Genomic DNA, 16966 nt, shown 5'->3' on the forward strand with positions numbered 1-16966 from the left:
GGTAAACTACTCACACATCATCGGTAGGACTGGATGTTATGAGGGTAGGAATATTTTAATTTGCAGTCAATGCACCTTGCCATAGAACCTAACAGTGGTATCAGAGCCTCTACTATAGGATTTGGATTTATATCGGATGCATATGTGATATGTGGAGGCGGCAGATGTGATCTGTTGTTGTTTATGAGATCGTCTATGTACATGGTTGATGAGATCAATTGCATGGGGATTGATGTGGCAATGTTGTCTGATGGTTGGAATCGATGAGGTCGTGACACAACCTACCCCTACCGGTCGGTATCCGCCATTGGAGTTAACAGTGAAACTTAAATCCGAATTGGACTCGCGATGATTGATAATATCGGTCAGATAAGAAAATTCGGCGTGATGGGAGTACAGATGAGATCTGTGTTTTCTGAATCAGGACCGTCATCTGCATAGCGCCATAGATTTTGTACACATTCACTCAAACCGGTAGAATTCGATTCTATGCATAACTTTGTTTTATAGGTTTGATGTGAATCGTATGGATCATGTGTATGTGATGCATGTGTGTACATTATACATGGTCTGTGTGTCGTGATTTGTCAGCCAACAGGAGCCAAAGCGCTATCATTATAATGCGTCACGACCTGTGTGTCGACTTGTGATTCTCTGTAAAATTCATTACTAGTTGTAGTAGTTGAAGGACAGAATCAAGTTCATGGCTTGGCATCCTAGTGTAATGAATAAGATGGAATTCCTAGATGGTCAACGGAGTTGGAGTCGACCTAGAAGAATGTCCATGAAGGAGCCATACTATTTCACGACATATTTATTTATTTGTGATTGATATTGCTTCTTATTTTCTATGCATGTTAAAATGGTAGAAAGATCCCTCGTTCATATCAAGCAAATTGCCATCCCCGATGTTGCACCTTCGCACATAAAGTACGTCTTGTAGGGGGTCATAAAATTTGGTTGCTACTAGGTGTCCCTGAACTAAAGGGTTCATATCGGACACAGACATGCACTGCATCAGGTTAACTTGAAAAGGCTATCAAAATGATTCTGGGCCTTGTGGCTAAAGAGGTCGGGAGCCGAGGTATAACATACCAACCTGACCAACAGGAGTCGTATAGAGATATGATTAGCAAGGAATTGCTTACCGGATAGGCACCTTGGCTAGCAGTGATGCTAAAGCTCACCAGTCGAATTGCACTATTCGGATCCTGGATCACTGGAAGTTCCAGAGGGATGTTAACTTCAGTGGGAGTATATCTGTACACGCTTGATTTACTCTACATAAACACATTGCTTAGTGATTGCATATTTTCTATTGTAGATCAATGGCACCACTTGCTCAACCCAACTTTGCATTGAAATCGATCTTGGAAAATGATAAACTTAATGTAACAAACTTTACCACCTGGTATGAAAATTTGAGAATTGTTCTCAAGCATGATAAGAAGGAACATGTTACAGAGAACCCGCTTCTAGCTGAACCTGCCGCGAATGCTAACGCCACAACTAGGAATGCCTACAAAAAACTCATTGATGAATCAATGGAGATCAGCTATCTAATGCTGGCTTGTATGGAGCCCGATTTGCAACAGCATTTCGAAAACGTTGACGCTTTCGATATGATCAAGAATCTTAAGAGCATATTTCAGATGCGGGCTAGGACCATAAGGTTCAACGTCTGGCGATGCTTGATGGATTGGAAGCTGAAGGAGGGTGATCCACTGAGCCCGCATGTGATCAAGATGATCGGGTACATGCGAGCTTTGGAACGCTTAGGCTTCCTACTCTTGGATGAGCTGGCTACCGATACAGTTTAAGGTTCTCTTCCTGCTAGCTATGGGACTTTCATATCAAACTATCATATAATACACGGCATGGATAATAAGCTCACTGAATTGCATGGGATACTCAAGGTGGCAGAGCGGGATATTAAGAAAGGCACGCGTCAAGTGTTGATAGTGCAGAACTTGGGCAAGTTAAAGAAGAGTTAGTCCAAGAAAAAGGCTAAGGCAAAGGGCAAGGAGAAGGAAGCTGTTTTCAGCTCTGTCGCTGCTCCAAAGTCTGGACCGAAATCAGGGACCGTTTGCTATCATTGCAAGGAGACCAGTCACTGGAAGAGGAACTGTAGCAAGTGGCTTGCCGAGCATGGAAAAAAGGCCGAGAGTGCGACTTCGGGAAAAGGTACACTTCTTACATATGTTATAGACATTTACCTTGCTGACATACCTAGTAGCTCTTGGGTACTTGATACCGGATCGGTTGTTCATATTTGCAACTCGATGTAGGGGCTGGTAAGAACTAGGCGTGTGGCACAACGGGAGATTGACATTAGGGTCGACAACAAAGAAAGAGTTGTTGCGTTGGAGGTCGGCATGATGCAACTCCATCTACCTTCCAGATTCATTTCGGAATTGAATACTTGTTATTATATTCCTGCACTTAGTCGGAACATTATATCTGCGTCATGTTTGATGAGTCAGGGTTATGAATTCAATTTAAAGGAAAATGGTTGCTCGAAATCTTTGAAAGGAATGTTCCACACCTATGCATCCATAGTTGATGGGCTATTTATTTTAAATTTGGAATCTGAACCTTTTTATAAAATGAATGTCAAGAGGCATAAGCCTAATGAGATAAATCCAACATACTTCTAGCATTGCTGGCTTGGACACATTAGTATGAAACGCATGAAGAAGCTCCATGATGATAGGCTCCTATCTTCGTCCGACTTCAGGTCATTCGAGACATGCGAATCATGCTTGCTCGGCAAGATGACTAAGTCTCCTTTTGCAAAGAGTTGCGAGAGGGCGTCCGAGTTGTTGAAGCTTATACACAGTGATGTTTATGGTCCGATGAGCACAACTGCGAGAGGTGGCTATCAATACTTCATGACTTTTACCGACGACTTGAGTAGATATGGATATATCTATTTAATAAGGCACAGGTCAGAAACTTTTGAAAAGTTCAAAGAGTTTCAGAGCAAGGTTGAAAATCAGCTCGGCAAGACTATAAAGCTTCTACGATCTAATCCTGGAGGTGAGTACATGAGCTAGGAGTTCAACAATCATTTGAAAAGCCGAAGTATAGTACCTCAGATCACACCTCCGGGTACACCATAGATATATGGCATGTAGGAACAGAGGAATCGTACCTTGTTAGACATGGTCTGATCTATGATGAGAAAATCGGATTTACCCTTGTCATTCTGCGGATACACTCTAGAAACTGCAGCGTTTACACTCAATAGAGTACCATCTAAATCCGTAGGCAAGACACCGCATGAAATGTCGACTGGGAAGAGTCTCAAGTTATCTTTACTAAAGATTTGGGGTTGTGAAGCATTTGTCAAGCGACTTATGTCGGACAAGCTTCCAGCCAAGTCCGATAAATGCATATTTGTGGGACATTTGAGGGAAACATTGGGATATAGCTTCTACAATCGCGAAGAGAACAAAGTGTTTGTTGCTTGGAGCGGGGTTTTCCTTGAGAAAGAATTTCTCAGACGAGAAGCCAGTGGGATGCAGGTGCAACTCTAAGAAGTTCGAGAACCACTTGGGGACAACTTGGCTGGTGATGTGATCATACCGGAGTCTTTCAGGGAACCCAAGGTGGAAGCGGCACCACAACCACGGAGGTCAGAAATATTGCGCAGAGTGCGTGATGTGTTGTTGCTGGAAAGCAACGAGCCGGCTATGTATGCGGAAGTGATGCTGAGCTCAGATTCTGAGGCATGGCTGGAGACCATGATATCCGAGTTAAAGTCCATGGGTGATAAAATCAAGTCTGGGACTTGGTTGATTTGTCACCTGGCATCACTACCATTGGTTGCAAATGGGTCTTTAAGAAGAAAACCGTTGTGGATGGTAATGTTCAGATCCACAAAGCTCGACTTGTCGCTAAAGCTTATGGACAAGCTCAAGGAATTGACAATGATGAGACTTACTCACCGGTAGCGATGCTAAAGTCGGTGAGGATCGTACTAGCTCTAGCTTCATATTTCAATTACGAAATATGGCAGATGGATGTCAAAACAGCTTTCCTTCATGAAAATTTAATGATACAACCCGAGGGTTTTGTGGATCCGACTAGTGCTAGTAAGTTATGCAAGCTCAAGAGATCCATTTACGGATTGAGGCAAGCATCTTGGAACTGGAATATTCGTTTTGGTGGGGTCGTCACTGGTCTTGGTTTCATCACAAGCGAAGAGGACGCCTGTTTATACAAGCAATTGAGTGGGAGCTCGATCGTTTTTTTATCTTGTATGTGGATGACATACTACTGTTCAGAAATGATGTTTCGATGTTGAACTCGGTCAAGGAATCATTGAATGGAAAGTTTTTGATGAAGGACCTCTGTGAAGCAGTTTCATATTGGGCATTAAGATCTATAGAGATAGATCGAGGAGGCCACTCGGCATAAGCCAAAGCACGTACATAAACAAAATTATGAATGGTTCAACACGAGTGAGGCCAAGAAAGGGTTCTTGCCACTCTCACATGGTATAAAGCTAAGCGAGACTCAGAGTCCTTCGACATCTGATGAGCGAAGTAGGTTGAGTCAGATTCCGTATGCCTCGGCAATCGGATCAATCATGCATGCCATGATATGTAATCGACCTGATGTTGCTTTTACAATAAGATTAACAAGAAGATACCAGGCCAACCCAGGTGAAAGTCACTGGGCAGCGGTGAAGAATATTCTAAAGTACCTGAAACAAAATGTTGAAACGATTTAACACGAGTGAGGCCAAGAAAGGGTTCTTGCCACTCTCACATGGTATAAAGCTAAGCGAGACTCAGAGTCCTTCGACATCTGATGAGCGAAGTAGGATGAGCCGGATTCCGTATGCCTCGGCAATCGGATCAATCATGTATGCCATGATATGTAATCGACCTAATGTTGCTTTTACAATAAGATTAACAAGCAGATACCAGGCCAACCCAGGTGAAAGTCACTGGGCAGCGGTGAAGAATATTCTAAAGTACCTGAAAAGGACTAAGGAAATGTTTCTAGTTTATGGAGGTGAGGAAGAGCTCGTCGTGAAGGGTTATGCCGATGCTAGTTTCCAAACCAACCGAGATGATTGTCGATCACTAGGAGCAGGACGAGTTCCAAGCAAGATACAGTGGCCAATTCAATCACAGAAGCCGAATACATTATGACTTGTGAAGCTGCAAAGGAAGGTGTTTGGATCGGGAACTTTCTGGATGGTCTTGGAGTTTTCCCAGCCTTGGTAAAACCGTTGGACCTTTATTGTGATAATTCTTGTGCCATCTTACAAGCCAAGGAACCTAGGAATCGCCACAAGACCAGACACATAGATTGGAAATATCACCAGATACGAAAGAGTGTAAAGAGTGGTGATATAGAGTTATGCAAAGTTCACATGGATGCAAATGTTGCAGATACGTTGACTAAGCTGCTTCCACAACCCAAACATGAGGGGCACGTGAGAGCTATCTGCATATGATGTCTATTTGATTGACTCTAGTGCAAGTGGGAGACTGTTGGAAATATGCCCTAGAGGCAATCATGTATGATGATATTTCCTATGTGTTTATGAATAAAGATAGTCATTGGACATTATCAATGATTTGTATCGGCAAGTAAGTTTGTGACTTGTTTATGGGACTATGCATTGTATGATGACTGTCCTAAAAGGTCCCTAGTCGAAAGGGTTGTGTGGATGCGCAGTCGACTAGACTAGTATATGACACGATGGATGGCTCAGTCTCACTAGCCATGGAGCATTGGATGCTAGCTGGATCTTTGGACATGGAAGGATTTGGTCGAACTCGACATAATCAGATCCGAGTCCAGATAAGGTCCGAGTCGGACAGACCCGACTACGAGATGCAGCTATATGTCATCTGTGAGTCTCTAGTACAACATACGTTCCATGTCCTAAGACCTGAGCCGGCGCATGTACTCGGGATGATGACAGGCCTGCTTTAGGCCCACCAACCATTACTCCATAACTGGGTGGTTATAAAGGCAGTTTTCGGGCTTGTCTAGACCCATGCTGCTAGACATGGTCGACCAAGATGGGATTTGCCCCTCCGATCAGGAGAGATATACTCTAGGCCCCTCATGTGATCTAACCAAGATAAGCATGGCCATGCGACAAGGATTATGAGATAATCCGGTTTCTTGTTGACATAACTAAAACAAGAAAGAGGTCGGGCTAAGCACAAGGATGACAAACTCGTCTTGAGCCCGGGAACATATATCGTCTGGCAAAGGGGACAGAAGTGTGATATGTTGTATAGGTTTGCCAACCAGCTTCATTGTCTACCTGATGATTGGCATGCTTTCCTAGAGGTCGCTACCAGCTAAACAGATCAGAGGTGATCTGACCTGTGACCAAGCCGACTTGAACCTAAGGGTTCGCGCGCTTAAGGGAAGGAACTTGTGAGGCTGGATCTAACTCCACGAGTCAGAAGTGGTCCTACTTGGAATCATATCCAGTCCGAACAGACTTTGGGCTTTAGGATCCGTGTGAGGCCCAAGTGTTGAGCCCGCGATGGATACCTATATATAGTGGAGGTGCGGCACACTCATTTTGTCGATGGCTTTGGCACCGTCACTAGGGCTTTGCATGTGTTGCAACTAGCCACCTCCACTCGCCGCCGGCTGTGTGATCGGACCTAGCAGTCTGCCACATGGTGTTCCTCCTGCTCACATGGATACCATTAGAGGTGGCAAAATTGTGCGACTCCGGGGAACCAGTTCGTGGGACTTGGTGATCAGCTTTACGTGGGAGATCGGACGAGGAGGAGACGCTCTGCCACAACTCTACTTCCGCTGCACGGCACTGCGCACCTAGTTTTAATGGTCTGTGATCCATCTATTGGCATGTTCCTTGATGTTCTGCGGGTAGGAATATTTTAATTTATAGTCGACACACCCTGCCATAGAACCCAACAGGCAGAGGAGCGGGAGCAGGAGCAGGTGGTGCCACCGGTCTCCATGTTCCAGATGCTACAGGACGGCCACAAGGCCGGACCGTCCACGTCGGTCGTTGACCTCACCTCCACCGGTGACGTCAACTACTAGGCAGTGGACTTCGGCGAGGAAAAGTTGGTGGGACACGAGCATGCCCACGGCCAACGAAGAGTAGATTAGGGTCATTCAATTTTGCTATGTAAAAAAAGTACTATTAACAAAATGGATAGTGGTATCCCCAACCCCTTCCAGGTTTGAAGTCCTAATGCTCGCATTATTCCTGGATTTATTTTAGGATTTCCGATGATGTGATTTCAGTGGGAGGAGACGTTCCCGTGGACGACAAGGCGCCTGCGGTGACTTCACAAATCTAGAGATAATATGCCGGCTCAATCTCTCAAGGTGCTCATATGGGTAGGGTGTACGTGTGTGCGTTCATAGGAGTGAGTGCATGCACGTATGTATGAGCGCTTGCGTCTGTACTGTGTTAAAAAAACAAAATGGACATGTTATCTTTTATTTGATGCATCAGACTGAATAGTCGGTGTCACTAGCGTTGTTCGTCGACCTTCCGGACATGACTGTGAACGTTTTGCATGCCTGTTATGATGGACGGGGTTGGAGATATCCTAACCTCGTGTCACTAGAAGGCTAGAAAAGCAAAGATACGCTTTGATTGGATTGCCTGCAGGTACCATGGTTGCTTCTAAGAGCATCTCCACTCGCCTCCCCAACAGGCCCCACATGACGCCTTTTTTAGCGTCGGCGGCGAAAAATCGGCCCAGTCGCGTCCTCGGGTCCTTGTTTTTCACCGGTTTGGGCCGAAATAGCAGCCGGCGAACACGAGCCGAACCCAGCCCCCCGGGGGCGCCTGGGGCGCCGGCAGAAGCGAAAAGGCGCGTGGGTCCACTCTGTCGGCGATAGACAAGCCTTTTCCCGCCGTTCCTCCTTTTCCTCCATTTTCTCATTGCTTCCCCCCTTCTTCCCCGCCACTCCCGCCATTCTCCTCCCGCTCCTCGCCATCCGGCCGCCATCCCACAATGCCGCCAAAGAAGTATTCGGCCCCTTGCTCCGCGGCCGCTGCCGATACCACCCAGCCGAAGCAGAGGAAGCCGAGGTCGCCGATGGCAAAACCACCGGGCATGTCCAACGCCGAGTGGAGGGCGGAGGTTCAGTGCTGGGAGGCTGTCACCACCGACCGACGGAACAGGCTCAATGCCAAGAAGGCCAGGGATGTGGCCGCGTTGGCGGCGGCGGCGGAGCAGGCTTAGGTGTCTCGCGCGGGGATGATGAATCCGCCCGGCGGCCACTACCCGCAAGCTGCATGGAGCCAACAGAGTGTCGTGTCGCCGGCCAACTTCTCGCCGCTGTCGCCGCCCTGGGGTACGCATCCTCACCTGGCTACTCCGACGGTGACACGCATGGTGGGTTCAACCCGAACATCACCTTCCCACATGGCGCGCCGCCACGTGCCTCACCCTCTAGCCTGAATCACGACCAGCGCACTCCCTCGCTTGCGTTCGCCGGCGTCCAGTACCCCCCGTACAACTACTCACCGCCGGCGTACACAGCCTCGCCGATGCCACCTCTATGTCATGGCGCCCTACCCTTCTCGCAAGCCTCGGCGACACATTTTGGCAACCCCGACGCGACCGACACCGACATGGAGGAGATCATCACGAGCGGCTCGGTCGTTGTTGCTTCCTACCCCGGGTTCCACGCGCAATACGACACAATGGACATAGCCGTCGACATGAAGGACGAGGTCGACGACGCCGAGGAGGAGGAGGAGGAGATGGAGTCGGCGCCGGCGCCGACGAGGAAAGGGAAAAAGAAGAAGCAGGGGGCCAATGCCAGGACGGGCGAGCCGCGCGTCAAGTGGACGTCCAAAGAAGACGAGTGCCTCGCTGAAGCATGGAAGACCGTCAGCATGAACCCGGTCACTGGCGCGAACCAGAATGCCGACACGTACTGGACGCGTATCAAGTCGGCGTTCGATGAGCGCAAGCTTGTCGACCGCTACTTCACCACCATCCACATGCAGCGCGGCGCAAAGGCCATGGCGAACCATTGGGTGATCATCCAGACGGCCTGCAACAAATGGCATGGGATCGTCGATCGCGGCTTGCCCGGAAAGCGGCGCCAACATCGAGGGTCAGGTATGTCCCGCCGCCGGCTTGCTTCTTTCGCCGTGTACGTCGCCGACATTTGTTCTTCGGCTGCGCAGATGGTTCAGATGTTCACCATGTACCGCCAGGACAACAGCGACCAAGAGTTCAAGTTCCTTCACGTGTTCTCCCGGATCGAGTCGTGCGAGAAGTGGAGGGATGTTCGGCTCACCCTCGCCAAAGTCCAAGGAGACCTACAAGCCGGACGCGCCCGCCCGGGGCGCGGCGGATGGGCACCCTGATGGCAACAAAAGAGCCAAGATGGCGAGAGACGCGGCACCGGCTGCCGAGCGGCTGCAATCATCAATCGAGCACTACATCGCCGACGCCAAGAGCAACGCCACAAGGAGGGAGGAGAAATCCGACGCGCGGTGGTCGGCGTTGATGACGACCAGCGCCGTCAAGCTCGACCTACTCCGGACCAACGTCGTCGCGAAGAAGAGGAACACCGACCTGGCCTTCTTGATGTGGGCGGACATGTTGACGATCGACGAGCAGGTCAAGGCATGGTACCTGGCGGAGCGCGGCCTCATCTTGAACCAGAAGCCTTCCACCACCGCGCCTACGCCCGCGCCGACCCCAATGCCTACACACACGCCGACCCCAACGCCGACGCCGACGCCCACCCCGACGCCCAACCCGAGTGATGAAGCCGCGCCGATGCCCAACACATAAGCCACGCCGACGCCCAGCACAAAAGCCACGCGACGCCGACCAACCCGAGGACAGAAGCCACACCGACGCCGGCCAGTCCCACGCCGGAGGAGCCCGTCATTGGATGCATTCCTTTGTCTATGTGTCCTTCCTTTTGAACGCCAAACTTTCCTGTATGTTTGATCGCCGAACTGTGGCAGGTCGTCTTTGATCGCCGAACTTGTGGCGTTTTTTCGGCAGCGGGAAAGACAAGTTTGAATTTATGTGCGTCTTGAGGCCGAAACATGGGGCCGCGGCTGGGAACTGGATCGCCCCCAGGGCGAAAAACCGCCGGCGCATGGGCCAAAACGCAATCACCGGGTGCGTTGGGATGACGAACGAGTGAAGATGCTCTAAGGCTAGTCGTAACGGGAGTATCATAAATGGTATCATACATACCAATTAGACTTTTCTTATGATGTGGCACACAAATAAATGAGAAAAGAAATGATGTGGTATCATATCATGGTACTACTTTGTGTCATGCATCACAATTAATAAGGCAACATATTTTACTAACTTATGATACTATACATTACGGAAGTAGTACTATTATACACTAGTATCATGATACTAGTAGTATATAGTATACGATACTCCCCGTTACAAGCAGAAGCGCTCACGGTTCACACGGCCACACTTGCATGCATGAACAGTGACCTGTGGTCTCTAGTCTGTACTAATAAGAGTAGCCGCCCGGCCCAGTCCCATCTAGTGAACTATCCAATCCACTTTTTTTCCCTTGTCCTTATCATGCATGCATGAGATTCTTGCTGCGTCCATTGCCCTGGTGATTTTATTAATTAGCTTTATGAAATCTGCTCAGATGACATGTTGACACAGATGTTACATATGTCGAGGGGGACTAGGTTGAATGATCCATCTTTTCCCCGGGAGGAAGAGAAATATGGAGAGTAGTGTAGTTAAAGCAAAGTGAATGTCGGTTCAGAAGACACGGAACCACAAGAGCGTGCATGCATGTTGATGCATGGTCCCTTCTCGGCCAATCGTATTCTCCAGGGGCCGATAGAAGGTCGATAATTTTGCCCGAAAAGTTATAGAAAAAAACCAAGCTCCGACCTCCTAAATCACATGGATGAGGACGATCAATTTGCACTTGTTGTTAGAAAGAAAAAACATTTTTCTCAAAAAAGAAATACTTGGAGGCTAGTTGCCCTACTTATCCACAAATGTTCCCCGCTTATTCGACGAATGATGAAAGGAAGGAAATGGTACGTGCAAGGTAAATAAAGGAAAATTGTTTATGGTACCACACTCACCTGAAAATTAGAAGACATATATTTTATACTTTCTTGGTCCCATAATATAGATGTTTTTGTAAGTTAAAACAGCTTATAGAAACAACTTATATTATAGGACGGAGAAGTATATGTTATTGAACATGTGTTCCTCCTTCCGTGAGGATGACGAAGTAGCTTTATTCAATTGAACAATGTTGAGTGGCTATATTTTACTCGTACCTAGATTGACACGCAATGTTTGCCACATGCCATGTTGAGTTAACGAAGCGACAGAAATAACTCTAGGTTTACGACAAGGATAATCAACGTTTTCTGAGACGAAGGCAAACGAAGCCCAAGCCGCCGTCCCATCTACTCCCTGTCTCTCCGCCACCATGGACATGTTGTTGGGCAAAGCCCGCATGGCGGCGGCGAACACGATGACGGAGAGGTCCTGATTAGGTGCGGTCTGCTTGTGGAGGAGTTGGAGGGCTGCTGCGGGACAGTGAATAAGATGTATGCTCGAGTGAAGGTTATCGAAGAATTGAAAGTCGGTGCATGGTCATGGACGATGGCGAGGTCGGCATTGCATCCACACCTGTCATGCAACGGCATGGGTGATTTTTGTATAGGTTTTCTTATGGAGTCTTTGAGTTTGGTTTGGGGCTTCAAGGCGGCAATGCCGTTTCAATGTACGAATAATGTTCTCTCTGCTCTTTCACCGTTCCCTTGGCAGTGGCAGAACCACCGTCCGGAGGGCTCTATCCAGCAACCACCGTTGCAACTACAAGAATAAATTAGAAAGTGGTTAGTAATTTTTATGGGAAAATGGATGTCATCCGGGGCCTTATTACCCATGCCTAGGCTCTACTTGTGAGCTGGCTCCGCCACACTGTCCCTTAGTGTGCTTATCGCCGGCGGAGGGTGTGGAGTCGTGTCTCCGGTGGGTTTTTCGTGATTCGTCCCGTTTCTGTTTCTGGTGGGTCCTTCTAGATTCGGCCGGCTTTCAGGGTCTTCGAAGTTATTGCAGGCCCTTATCAGCGTTTTCTTCTTCGGGGCCGTGATTTGCTTCGCTGATCACAGCCACCGACATCTTCTAGTTTGCATCGACGACATTCCTGCCGTTGCTTCTAAGTTTGCTCCGCTAAGGCAGAGGCCAGGCGCCATCAAGCTATGCTCATGTGCCGCCACCGATAAATGAAGGAGGAAGAAGACTTCGACACGCTTAAGGATTTGAATGTAATGTTTTTTTTGGTATAGATGGGTTTGTAAGAAGGGAAAAGCTTACCTTCACCCGACCGACCACACGCGCCGCGTCCATCGGATCGTTTGTGATCAGATGGACGAGAGCGTCCCGGCTTTCGAGTCACGCGTGTCCGTTTTCTGAAACAGAGCCTTTGTTTCAGAACCAACATTCTTGCAACTGGCAGCTCCGTTGACTGGGAGGGTGACGCTTCCGGATTTGGGAGGGCGGCGGGGCTAATGGCATAGGGCGTTGGGCGTTGGGCGACGGGGCCTATTTAGTGCTGGCGACAGCGAGGGGTTCGTCGGTGGCCGACGTCGACTCCAGCAGGTATGGATCTGAGACCCCCCTCCCCTTTCCCCGCATTTCTGGCGATTCTGTAGGTGTTCATGGAGGTTCTCCCCGGGGCAGCTTGATCCATACCAGCGAGATGACAAGGATGGTGCGACTAGGAGGGGGACGGCTGGTTTGTTGGAGAGTGGTCGCCTGTGTAGGTAGTTCGGCGGCGTTGTAGGTCGCCGGTGTAGTTAGGTTGCAGGATTTGGATCTGCATTTTTTACATAATTTCTGCACTGGTAATGTCATGCAAGGGGACTTGAAGCTGCAGGATCCCTTGTATTATTTCTGGATTTCTGGAGCTCATAGTTTCCGTAGGATTCCCTGTGATTTTCTCTAAAGCTCATAGCTTATGGTAAACTTAAAGTTGCAGGATCCCGCGCGGGCAGTCTTTTTCTTTTTCTTGCAATTAGGGTCTTGTTTCAGTAGGTTTCTGCAACACAGGACTAGTTTCAGAAAGAAAGAAAAAATGATTCGGTGGTGAAGGTTATTTTTTCTGCAACTGGGATCTTGTTTCAAAAGATTTCTGCAACATGTCTTTTGTTTCAGAAAGAAAAGAAATGTTTCAGTTGTGAAGGTTTTTTTTCTGCAACAAGGGTCTTGTTTCAGAAACATAGCCCGAGTTGCAGCGCCTGGGGAGCGCCCGACGTTAGAGAGTGAGTGGTCAAATATTGCAATGTGATGCATGTTTCTGAAACATAGCTCCGGTTCCAGGAACACCCCCCCCCCCCCCCCGCGCGCGCGCGTCGGCGGCAGCGATTTTTTCGGTGGTGGGGGCTGGCGCCGCGCTGGGTGCAGCTGTGTCAGGAAGGCGGACAGGGGAATCTGTTTCTGAAACAAAGGGGTTGTTGCAGGAAGTAAAAGGTGGTCACGCACGCGCGATGGTTAGATCCGACGGCTGTCAGGGCGCAGATCGTACGGAGCTCCATGCGGCTGATGTTTCCAATACATTCGCCGGCCGACGCGTAGCGGCGCCCCCTTAATGGCTTAGGGCTTTTGGCAAAAAAAAAAGCAACAGAAATTAGGCAAAAAGAAACTAGCAAGCTACTACTCTCTCCGTTTTTAAATAGATGACCCAACTTTGTACAAATTTGTACTAAAGTTAATATAAAATTGAGTCATCTATTTTGGAACGAAGGGAGTAGGAGGCATGAAAGAGGGCAAAGAGAGAAAGAGAAGAAGAAAAGTGGTCAACTGCCCCACCACAGCTGTGAGGCCTATGAGCATGCACCGGTGAAGATTGCCTTATCGTGATCCATGAGCCATGCATGACCTACACCTTTATTTCCCGGGCGCCCGGGGGGACTTGAGCTACCACTGCACAGCTAGCAAAGTCCTGCGCAACTGTGCGTGTGCATGCAGCCAGCGGCAAAGGTAGGGGATCAGATGGAGGAGACGAGGGCTCCCGGGTCAGGCAGGGCACTCTCGCACGATGCACACCTACCTGAGAGCGACCGCCCGGCCTCTTCCCTCCCGCCCCCTGCGCCCCCTCTCTTCCTCTTTATACCTCCGCCTCTCCCTCTCCTCGCTGCCACCATCCTGTCTCTATCCTTGTCCAGCCGTTTGTTTTCCATATATCCTCGCGGCGTCTTAGTGCCCACTGCCGACCGGCCATGGCGAAGCAGTCGTGCTGCTACAAGAAGAGGCTGAGGAGAGGGCTCTGGTCCCCGGAGGAGGACGAGAAGCTCATGAACCACATTGCCATGTACGGCCACGGCTGCTGGAGCTCCGTTCCTAAGCTTGCAGGTATGTATGACCGTATGCGTATGCGTGTGCTGCATTGTGCTACCTAGCAGTTTCGGAAATGAAGAACAACTAACTGATAGCAACTTGTTGAATTAATTAGGACTTGAGAGGTGTGGCAAGAGCTGCAGGCTGAGGTGGATAAACTACCTGAGGCCAGATCTCAAGCGGGGCACATTCTCGCAGGAGGAGGAGGACCTCATCATACACCTCCATTCCATGATAGGAAACAAGTACGTACGTCGCCTTACCTGGCTTCCAATTCATCGAATTACATTGACATCCAACTGTATGCATTTTTCAGGTGGTCACAGATTGCAGCCCAGCTGCCCGGCCGGACGGACAACGAAGTCAAGAACTTCTGGAACTCGTACATCAAGAAGAAGCTGAGGGAGCGCGGCATCGACCCCGCCACCCACAAGCCGCTGGCCGAGGCCACCACGTCGCCCACCGCGTGCCGACCGGTCTTCAGCGATGCCGAGCTCGTCCCAACGATGACGGCGGCGCTGGCCCAGGACCAGGTGGTGAAAATGCTGGATAGCCTGAAGATGCCGCTGGACTGGCCCGTCGGCGGTGTCGCCGGCAACGGGGTGCCCGAATCCTACCAGGTACCGATCCTTCAGGAAGGCCACATGCTGCAGCAGCACTGCGGCACCTTCCCGTCCGTGTCGAGCTCCAGCACGTTGACCGCAACTGACGTTGGCACCACCCTGCCGTGGCTGGAGCTCGGACCGACCGACACCATCTCCGGACACGTCGACCAATATGCCGGCGCTCTGGGCGAGCTCAGGTGGTCTGACTACTTTGACGGCGCCCTACAGGGGCAGTGCGTCTACGACAGCGGCATGGTCGACGACGACGCGGTGCAGTTCGACGACGTCCATGGGTTAAGCAACTGGTGCTAATAGTACGTATAAATCAACTAATCCAATCAAAAGGCCAGTGAACTGAAAACTGCAACACTACTACATCATTGCATGAAAGATTATAAATTGATATGTACAGGCAAGACAAGGATATCGATGGATGGATACTGGCTTAGCCTGAGGCTGAGAAACAAGATACTTCTACATTTTACTACACATTGCAGTATTAGCTGCTGCTGCTGCTACTAGTGATATATTGATATATACTTGTTTGTGTTGAGCTGAGCATAATTCGTCGTGTGGTAATGAAATCAGAAGTGTTTCGCCACACATGTAAATGACAGGAAATGGTGGTTGTTAAATAAAGAGTGCATAAATAATATTCCCTTCATCCTATATTATAGTGGCTGCACTCGCCGGTCGGCCTCGACGTTAACATTTGGCCTAGCGTCGTCTTTGCCATCCTTGGAAGGAGTGGGACTCCAGAAATGCTTGTGTTTTCCGCAATGAGCTACACTCCCCTTGTGATACTCTTCGAAACATCGTTTCGGACTTTACTCTTTGGGTCCTTAGATTTAAGGACTCCGTTAGAAAGGCGGCCGTGTCTTGGTCCTATATCTTTCTCTTCCTGTAATCTATAATGTAATGCGCCCCTTAGGCATTTGATTAATATATTCAGACGGGGACCCTCACCCCTCGGTGATTGTTAAAAAAAAGGGACATTTTAGCAAGCTATATCATGGGACGGAGGGCAACTGGTTGGATTGGTACTCTATTGACCTAGGAGGCTTGGAATATACATGGCTTTATTTTGGACCCCTTATTATTCTATTTCAAAACGAGGAGGGGTCTTCACCACGTCGTTTCTTGGTTTGTCCATTACTTCAAGGTCTGGTCCGTTGTTGGAACAATTGCATGGAAGATGGTTTTATCTAGTTCCATTTCTCCTATTTATCGTCCGTGACTGTAATTAAGCAAGGAAACCCTGAAACTAACTAGCCACAAATCCTATTTGACAGCGCTAACGCGCACACCCGCCTGACCATGGTCGTTGCTAATGGGTCGGCCATCTAGTTATCCCGCTTGTAGAAGATCCCAACCGGTTTTGTGAAACATCCAACCGGTTTTATCAATCTTCCTGTCGGTTTTTACTTTTATTTGTTTTTGTATATTTATTTCCTTTCCTTTTCTTAATTCGTGAAACTTTTCAGATCTGTGAACACTTTTCAAATAGTTTTTCAAATTCCGGAACATTTTCCAAATTTGTGAACAATTTTCAAATTCATGATTTTTAAATACATTAACTTTTTAAAATTCAGGATCATTTTTCAAATTCATGATTTTTAAATACATTAACTTTTTTCAAATTCATCACAATTATTAAATTCAGGATCATTTTTCAAATATTGCAAATTTTTAAAATTCATGAATTTTTTCTCCAAATTCGTGATCTTTTTACAAATTCAAGCTTCTTTTTTGGAAATCATGATATTTTTTTACAAATTCATGACTTTTAAAAAAAGAATATTTTAAAATTCATGAGCATTTTTTGAACTCATGAGCTCTAATTCGAGAACATTTTTTATTTCACCATTTTCAAATTTTAGAAACTATTTTTTCAGTAATTTGATTTTTTTCGTCAACCAGGAGAGCAACAACAGCAACTGGCATGCGAGCGTACCCTTTTTTAGAAAATGTGCAAGAGTGCTTGAGAGATCCTTGCAACGC

At 48.2% G+C, this 16966-nt stretch overlaps 1 protein-coding gene across 1 annotated transcript; it reads left to right on the forward strand.

Annotated features, from left to right (window-relative positions):
- Positions 1-13968: 13968 nt before the first annotated feature.
- On the forward strand, positions 13969-15629 carry LOC123167836 (transcription factor MYB61). The gene is made up of 3 exons (XM_044585696.1): positions 13969-14375; positions 14476-14605; positions 14677-15629. Exons 1-3 carry the CDS (start codon positions 14243-14245, stop codon positions 15275-15277), a joined length of 864 nt encoding a protein of 287 aa, XP_044441631.1. The 5' UTR covers positions 13969-14242; the 3' UTR covers positions 15278-15629.
- The last annotated feature ends 1337 nt before the right edge of the window (positions 15630-16966 follow it).

The sequence above is a fragment of the Triticum aestivum genome, chromosome 7D (genome assembly GCF_018294505.1).
Source record: "Triticum aestivum cultivar Chinese Spring chromosome 7D, IWGSC CS RefSeq v2.1, whole genome shotgun sequence".
In the NCBI taxonomy this organism is placed as follows: Eukaryota; Viridiplantae; Streptophyta; class Magnoliopsida; order Poales; family Poaceae; genus Triticum; species Triticum aestivum.

Coding starts and splice junctions, on each gene's coding strand:
- LOC123167836 (XM_044585696.1), top strand. CDS start 14,243: ATGGCGAAGCAGTCGTGCTGCTACAAGAAGAGGCTGAGGAGAGGGCTC. Junction 14,376..14,475: donor CTCCGTTCCTAAGCTTGCAG/GTATGTATGACC, acceptor TGAATTAATTAG/GACTTGAGAGGTGTGGCAAG. Junction 14,606..14,676: donor CATTCCATGATAGGAAACAA/GTACGTACGTCG, acceptor TGCATTTTTCAG/GTGGTCACAGATTGCAGCCC.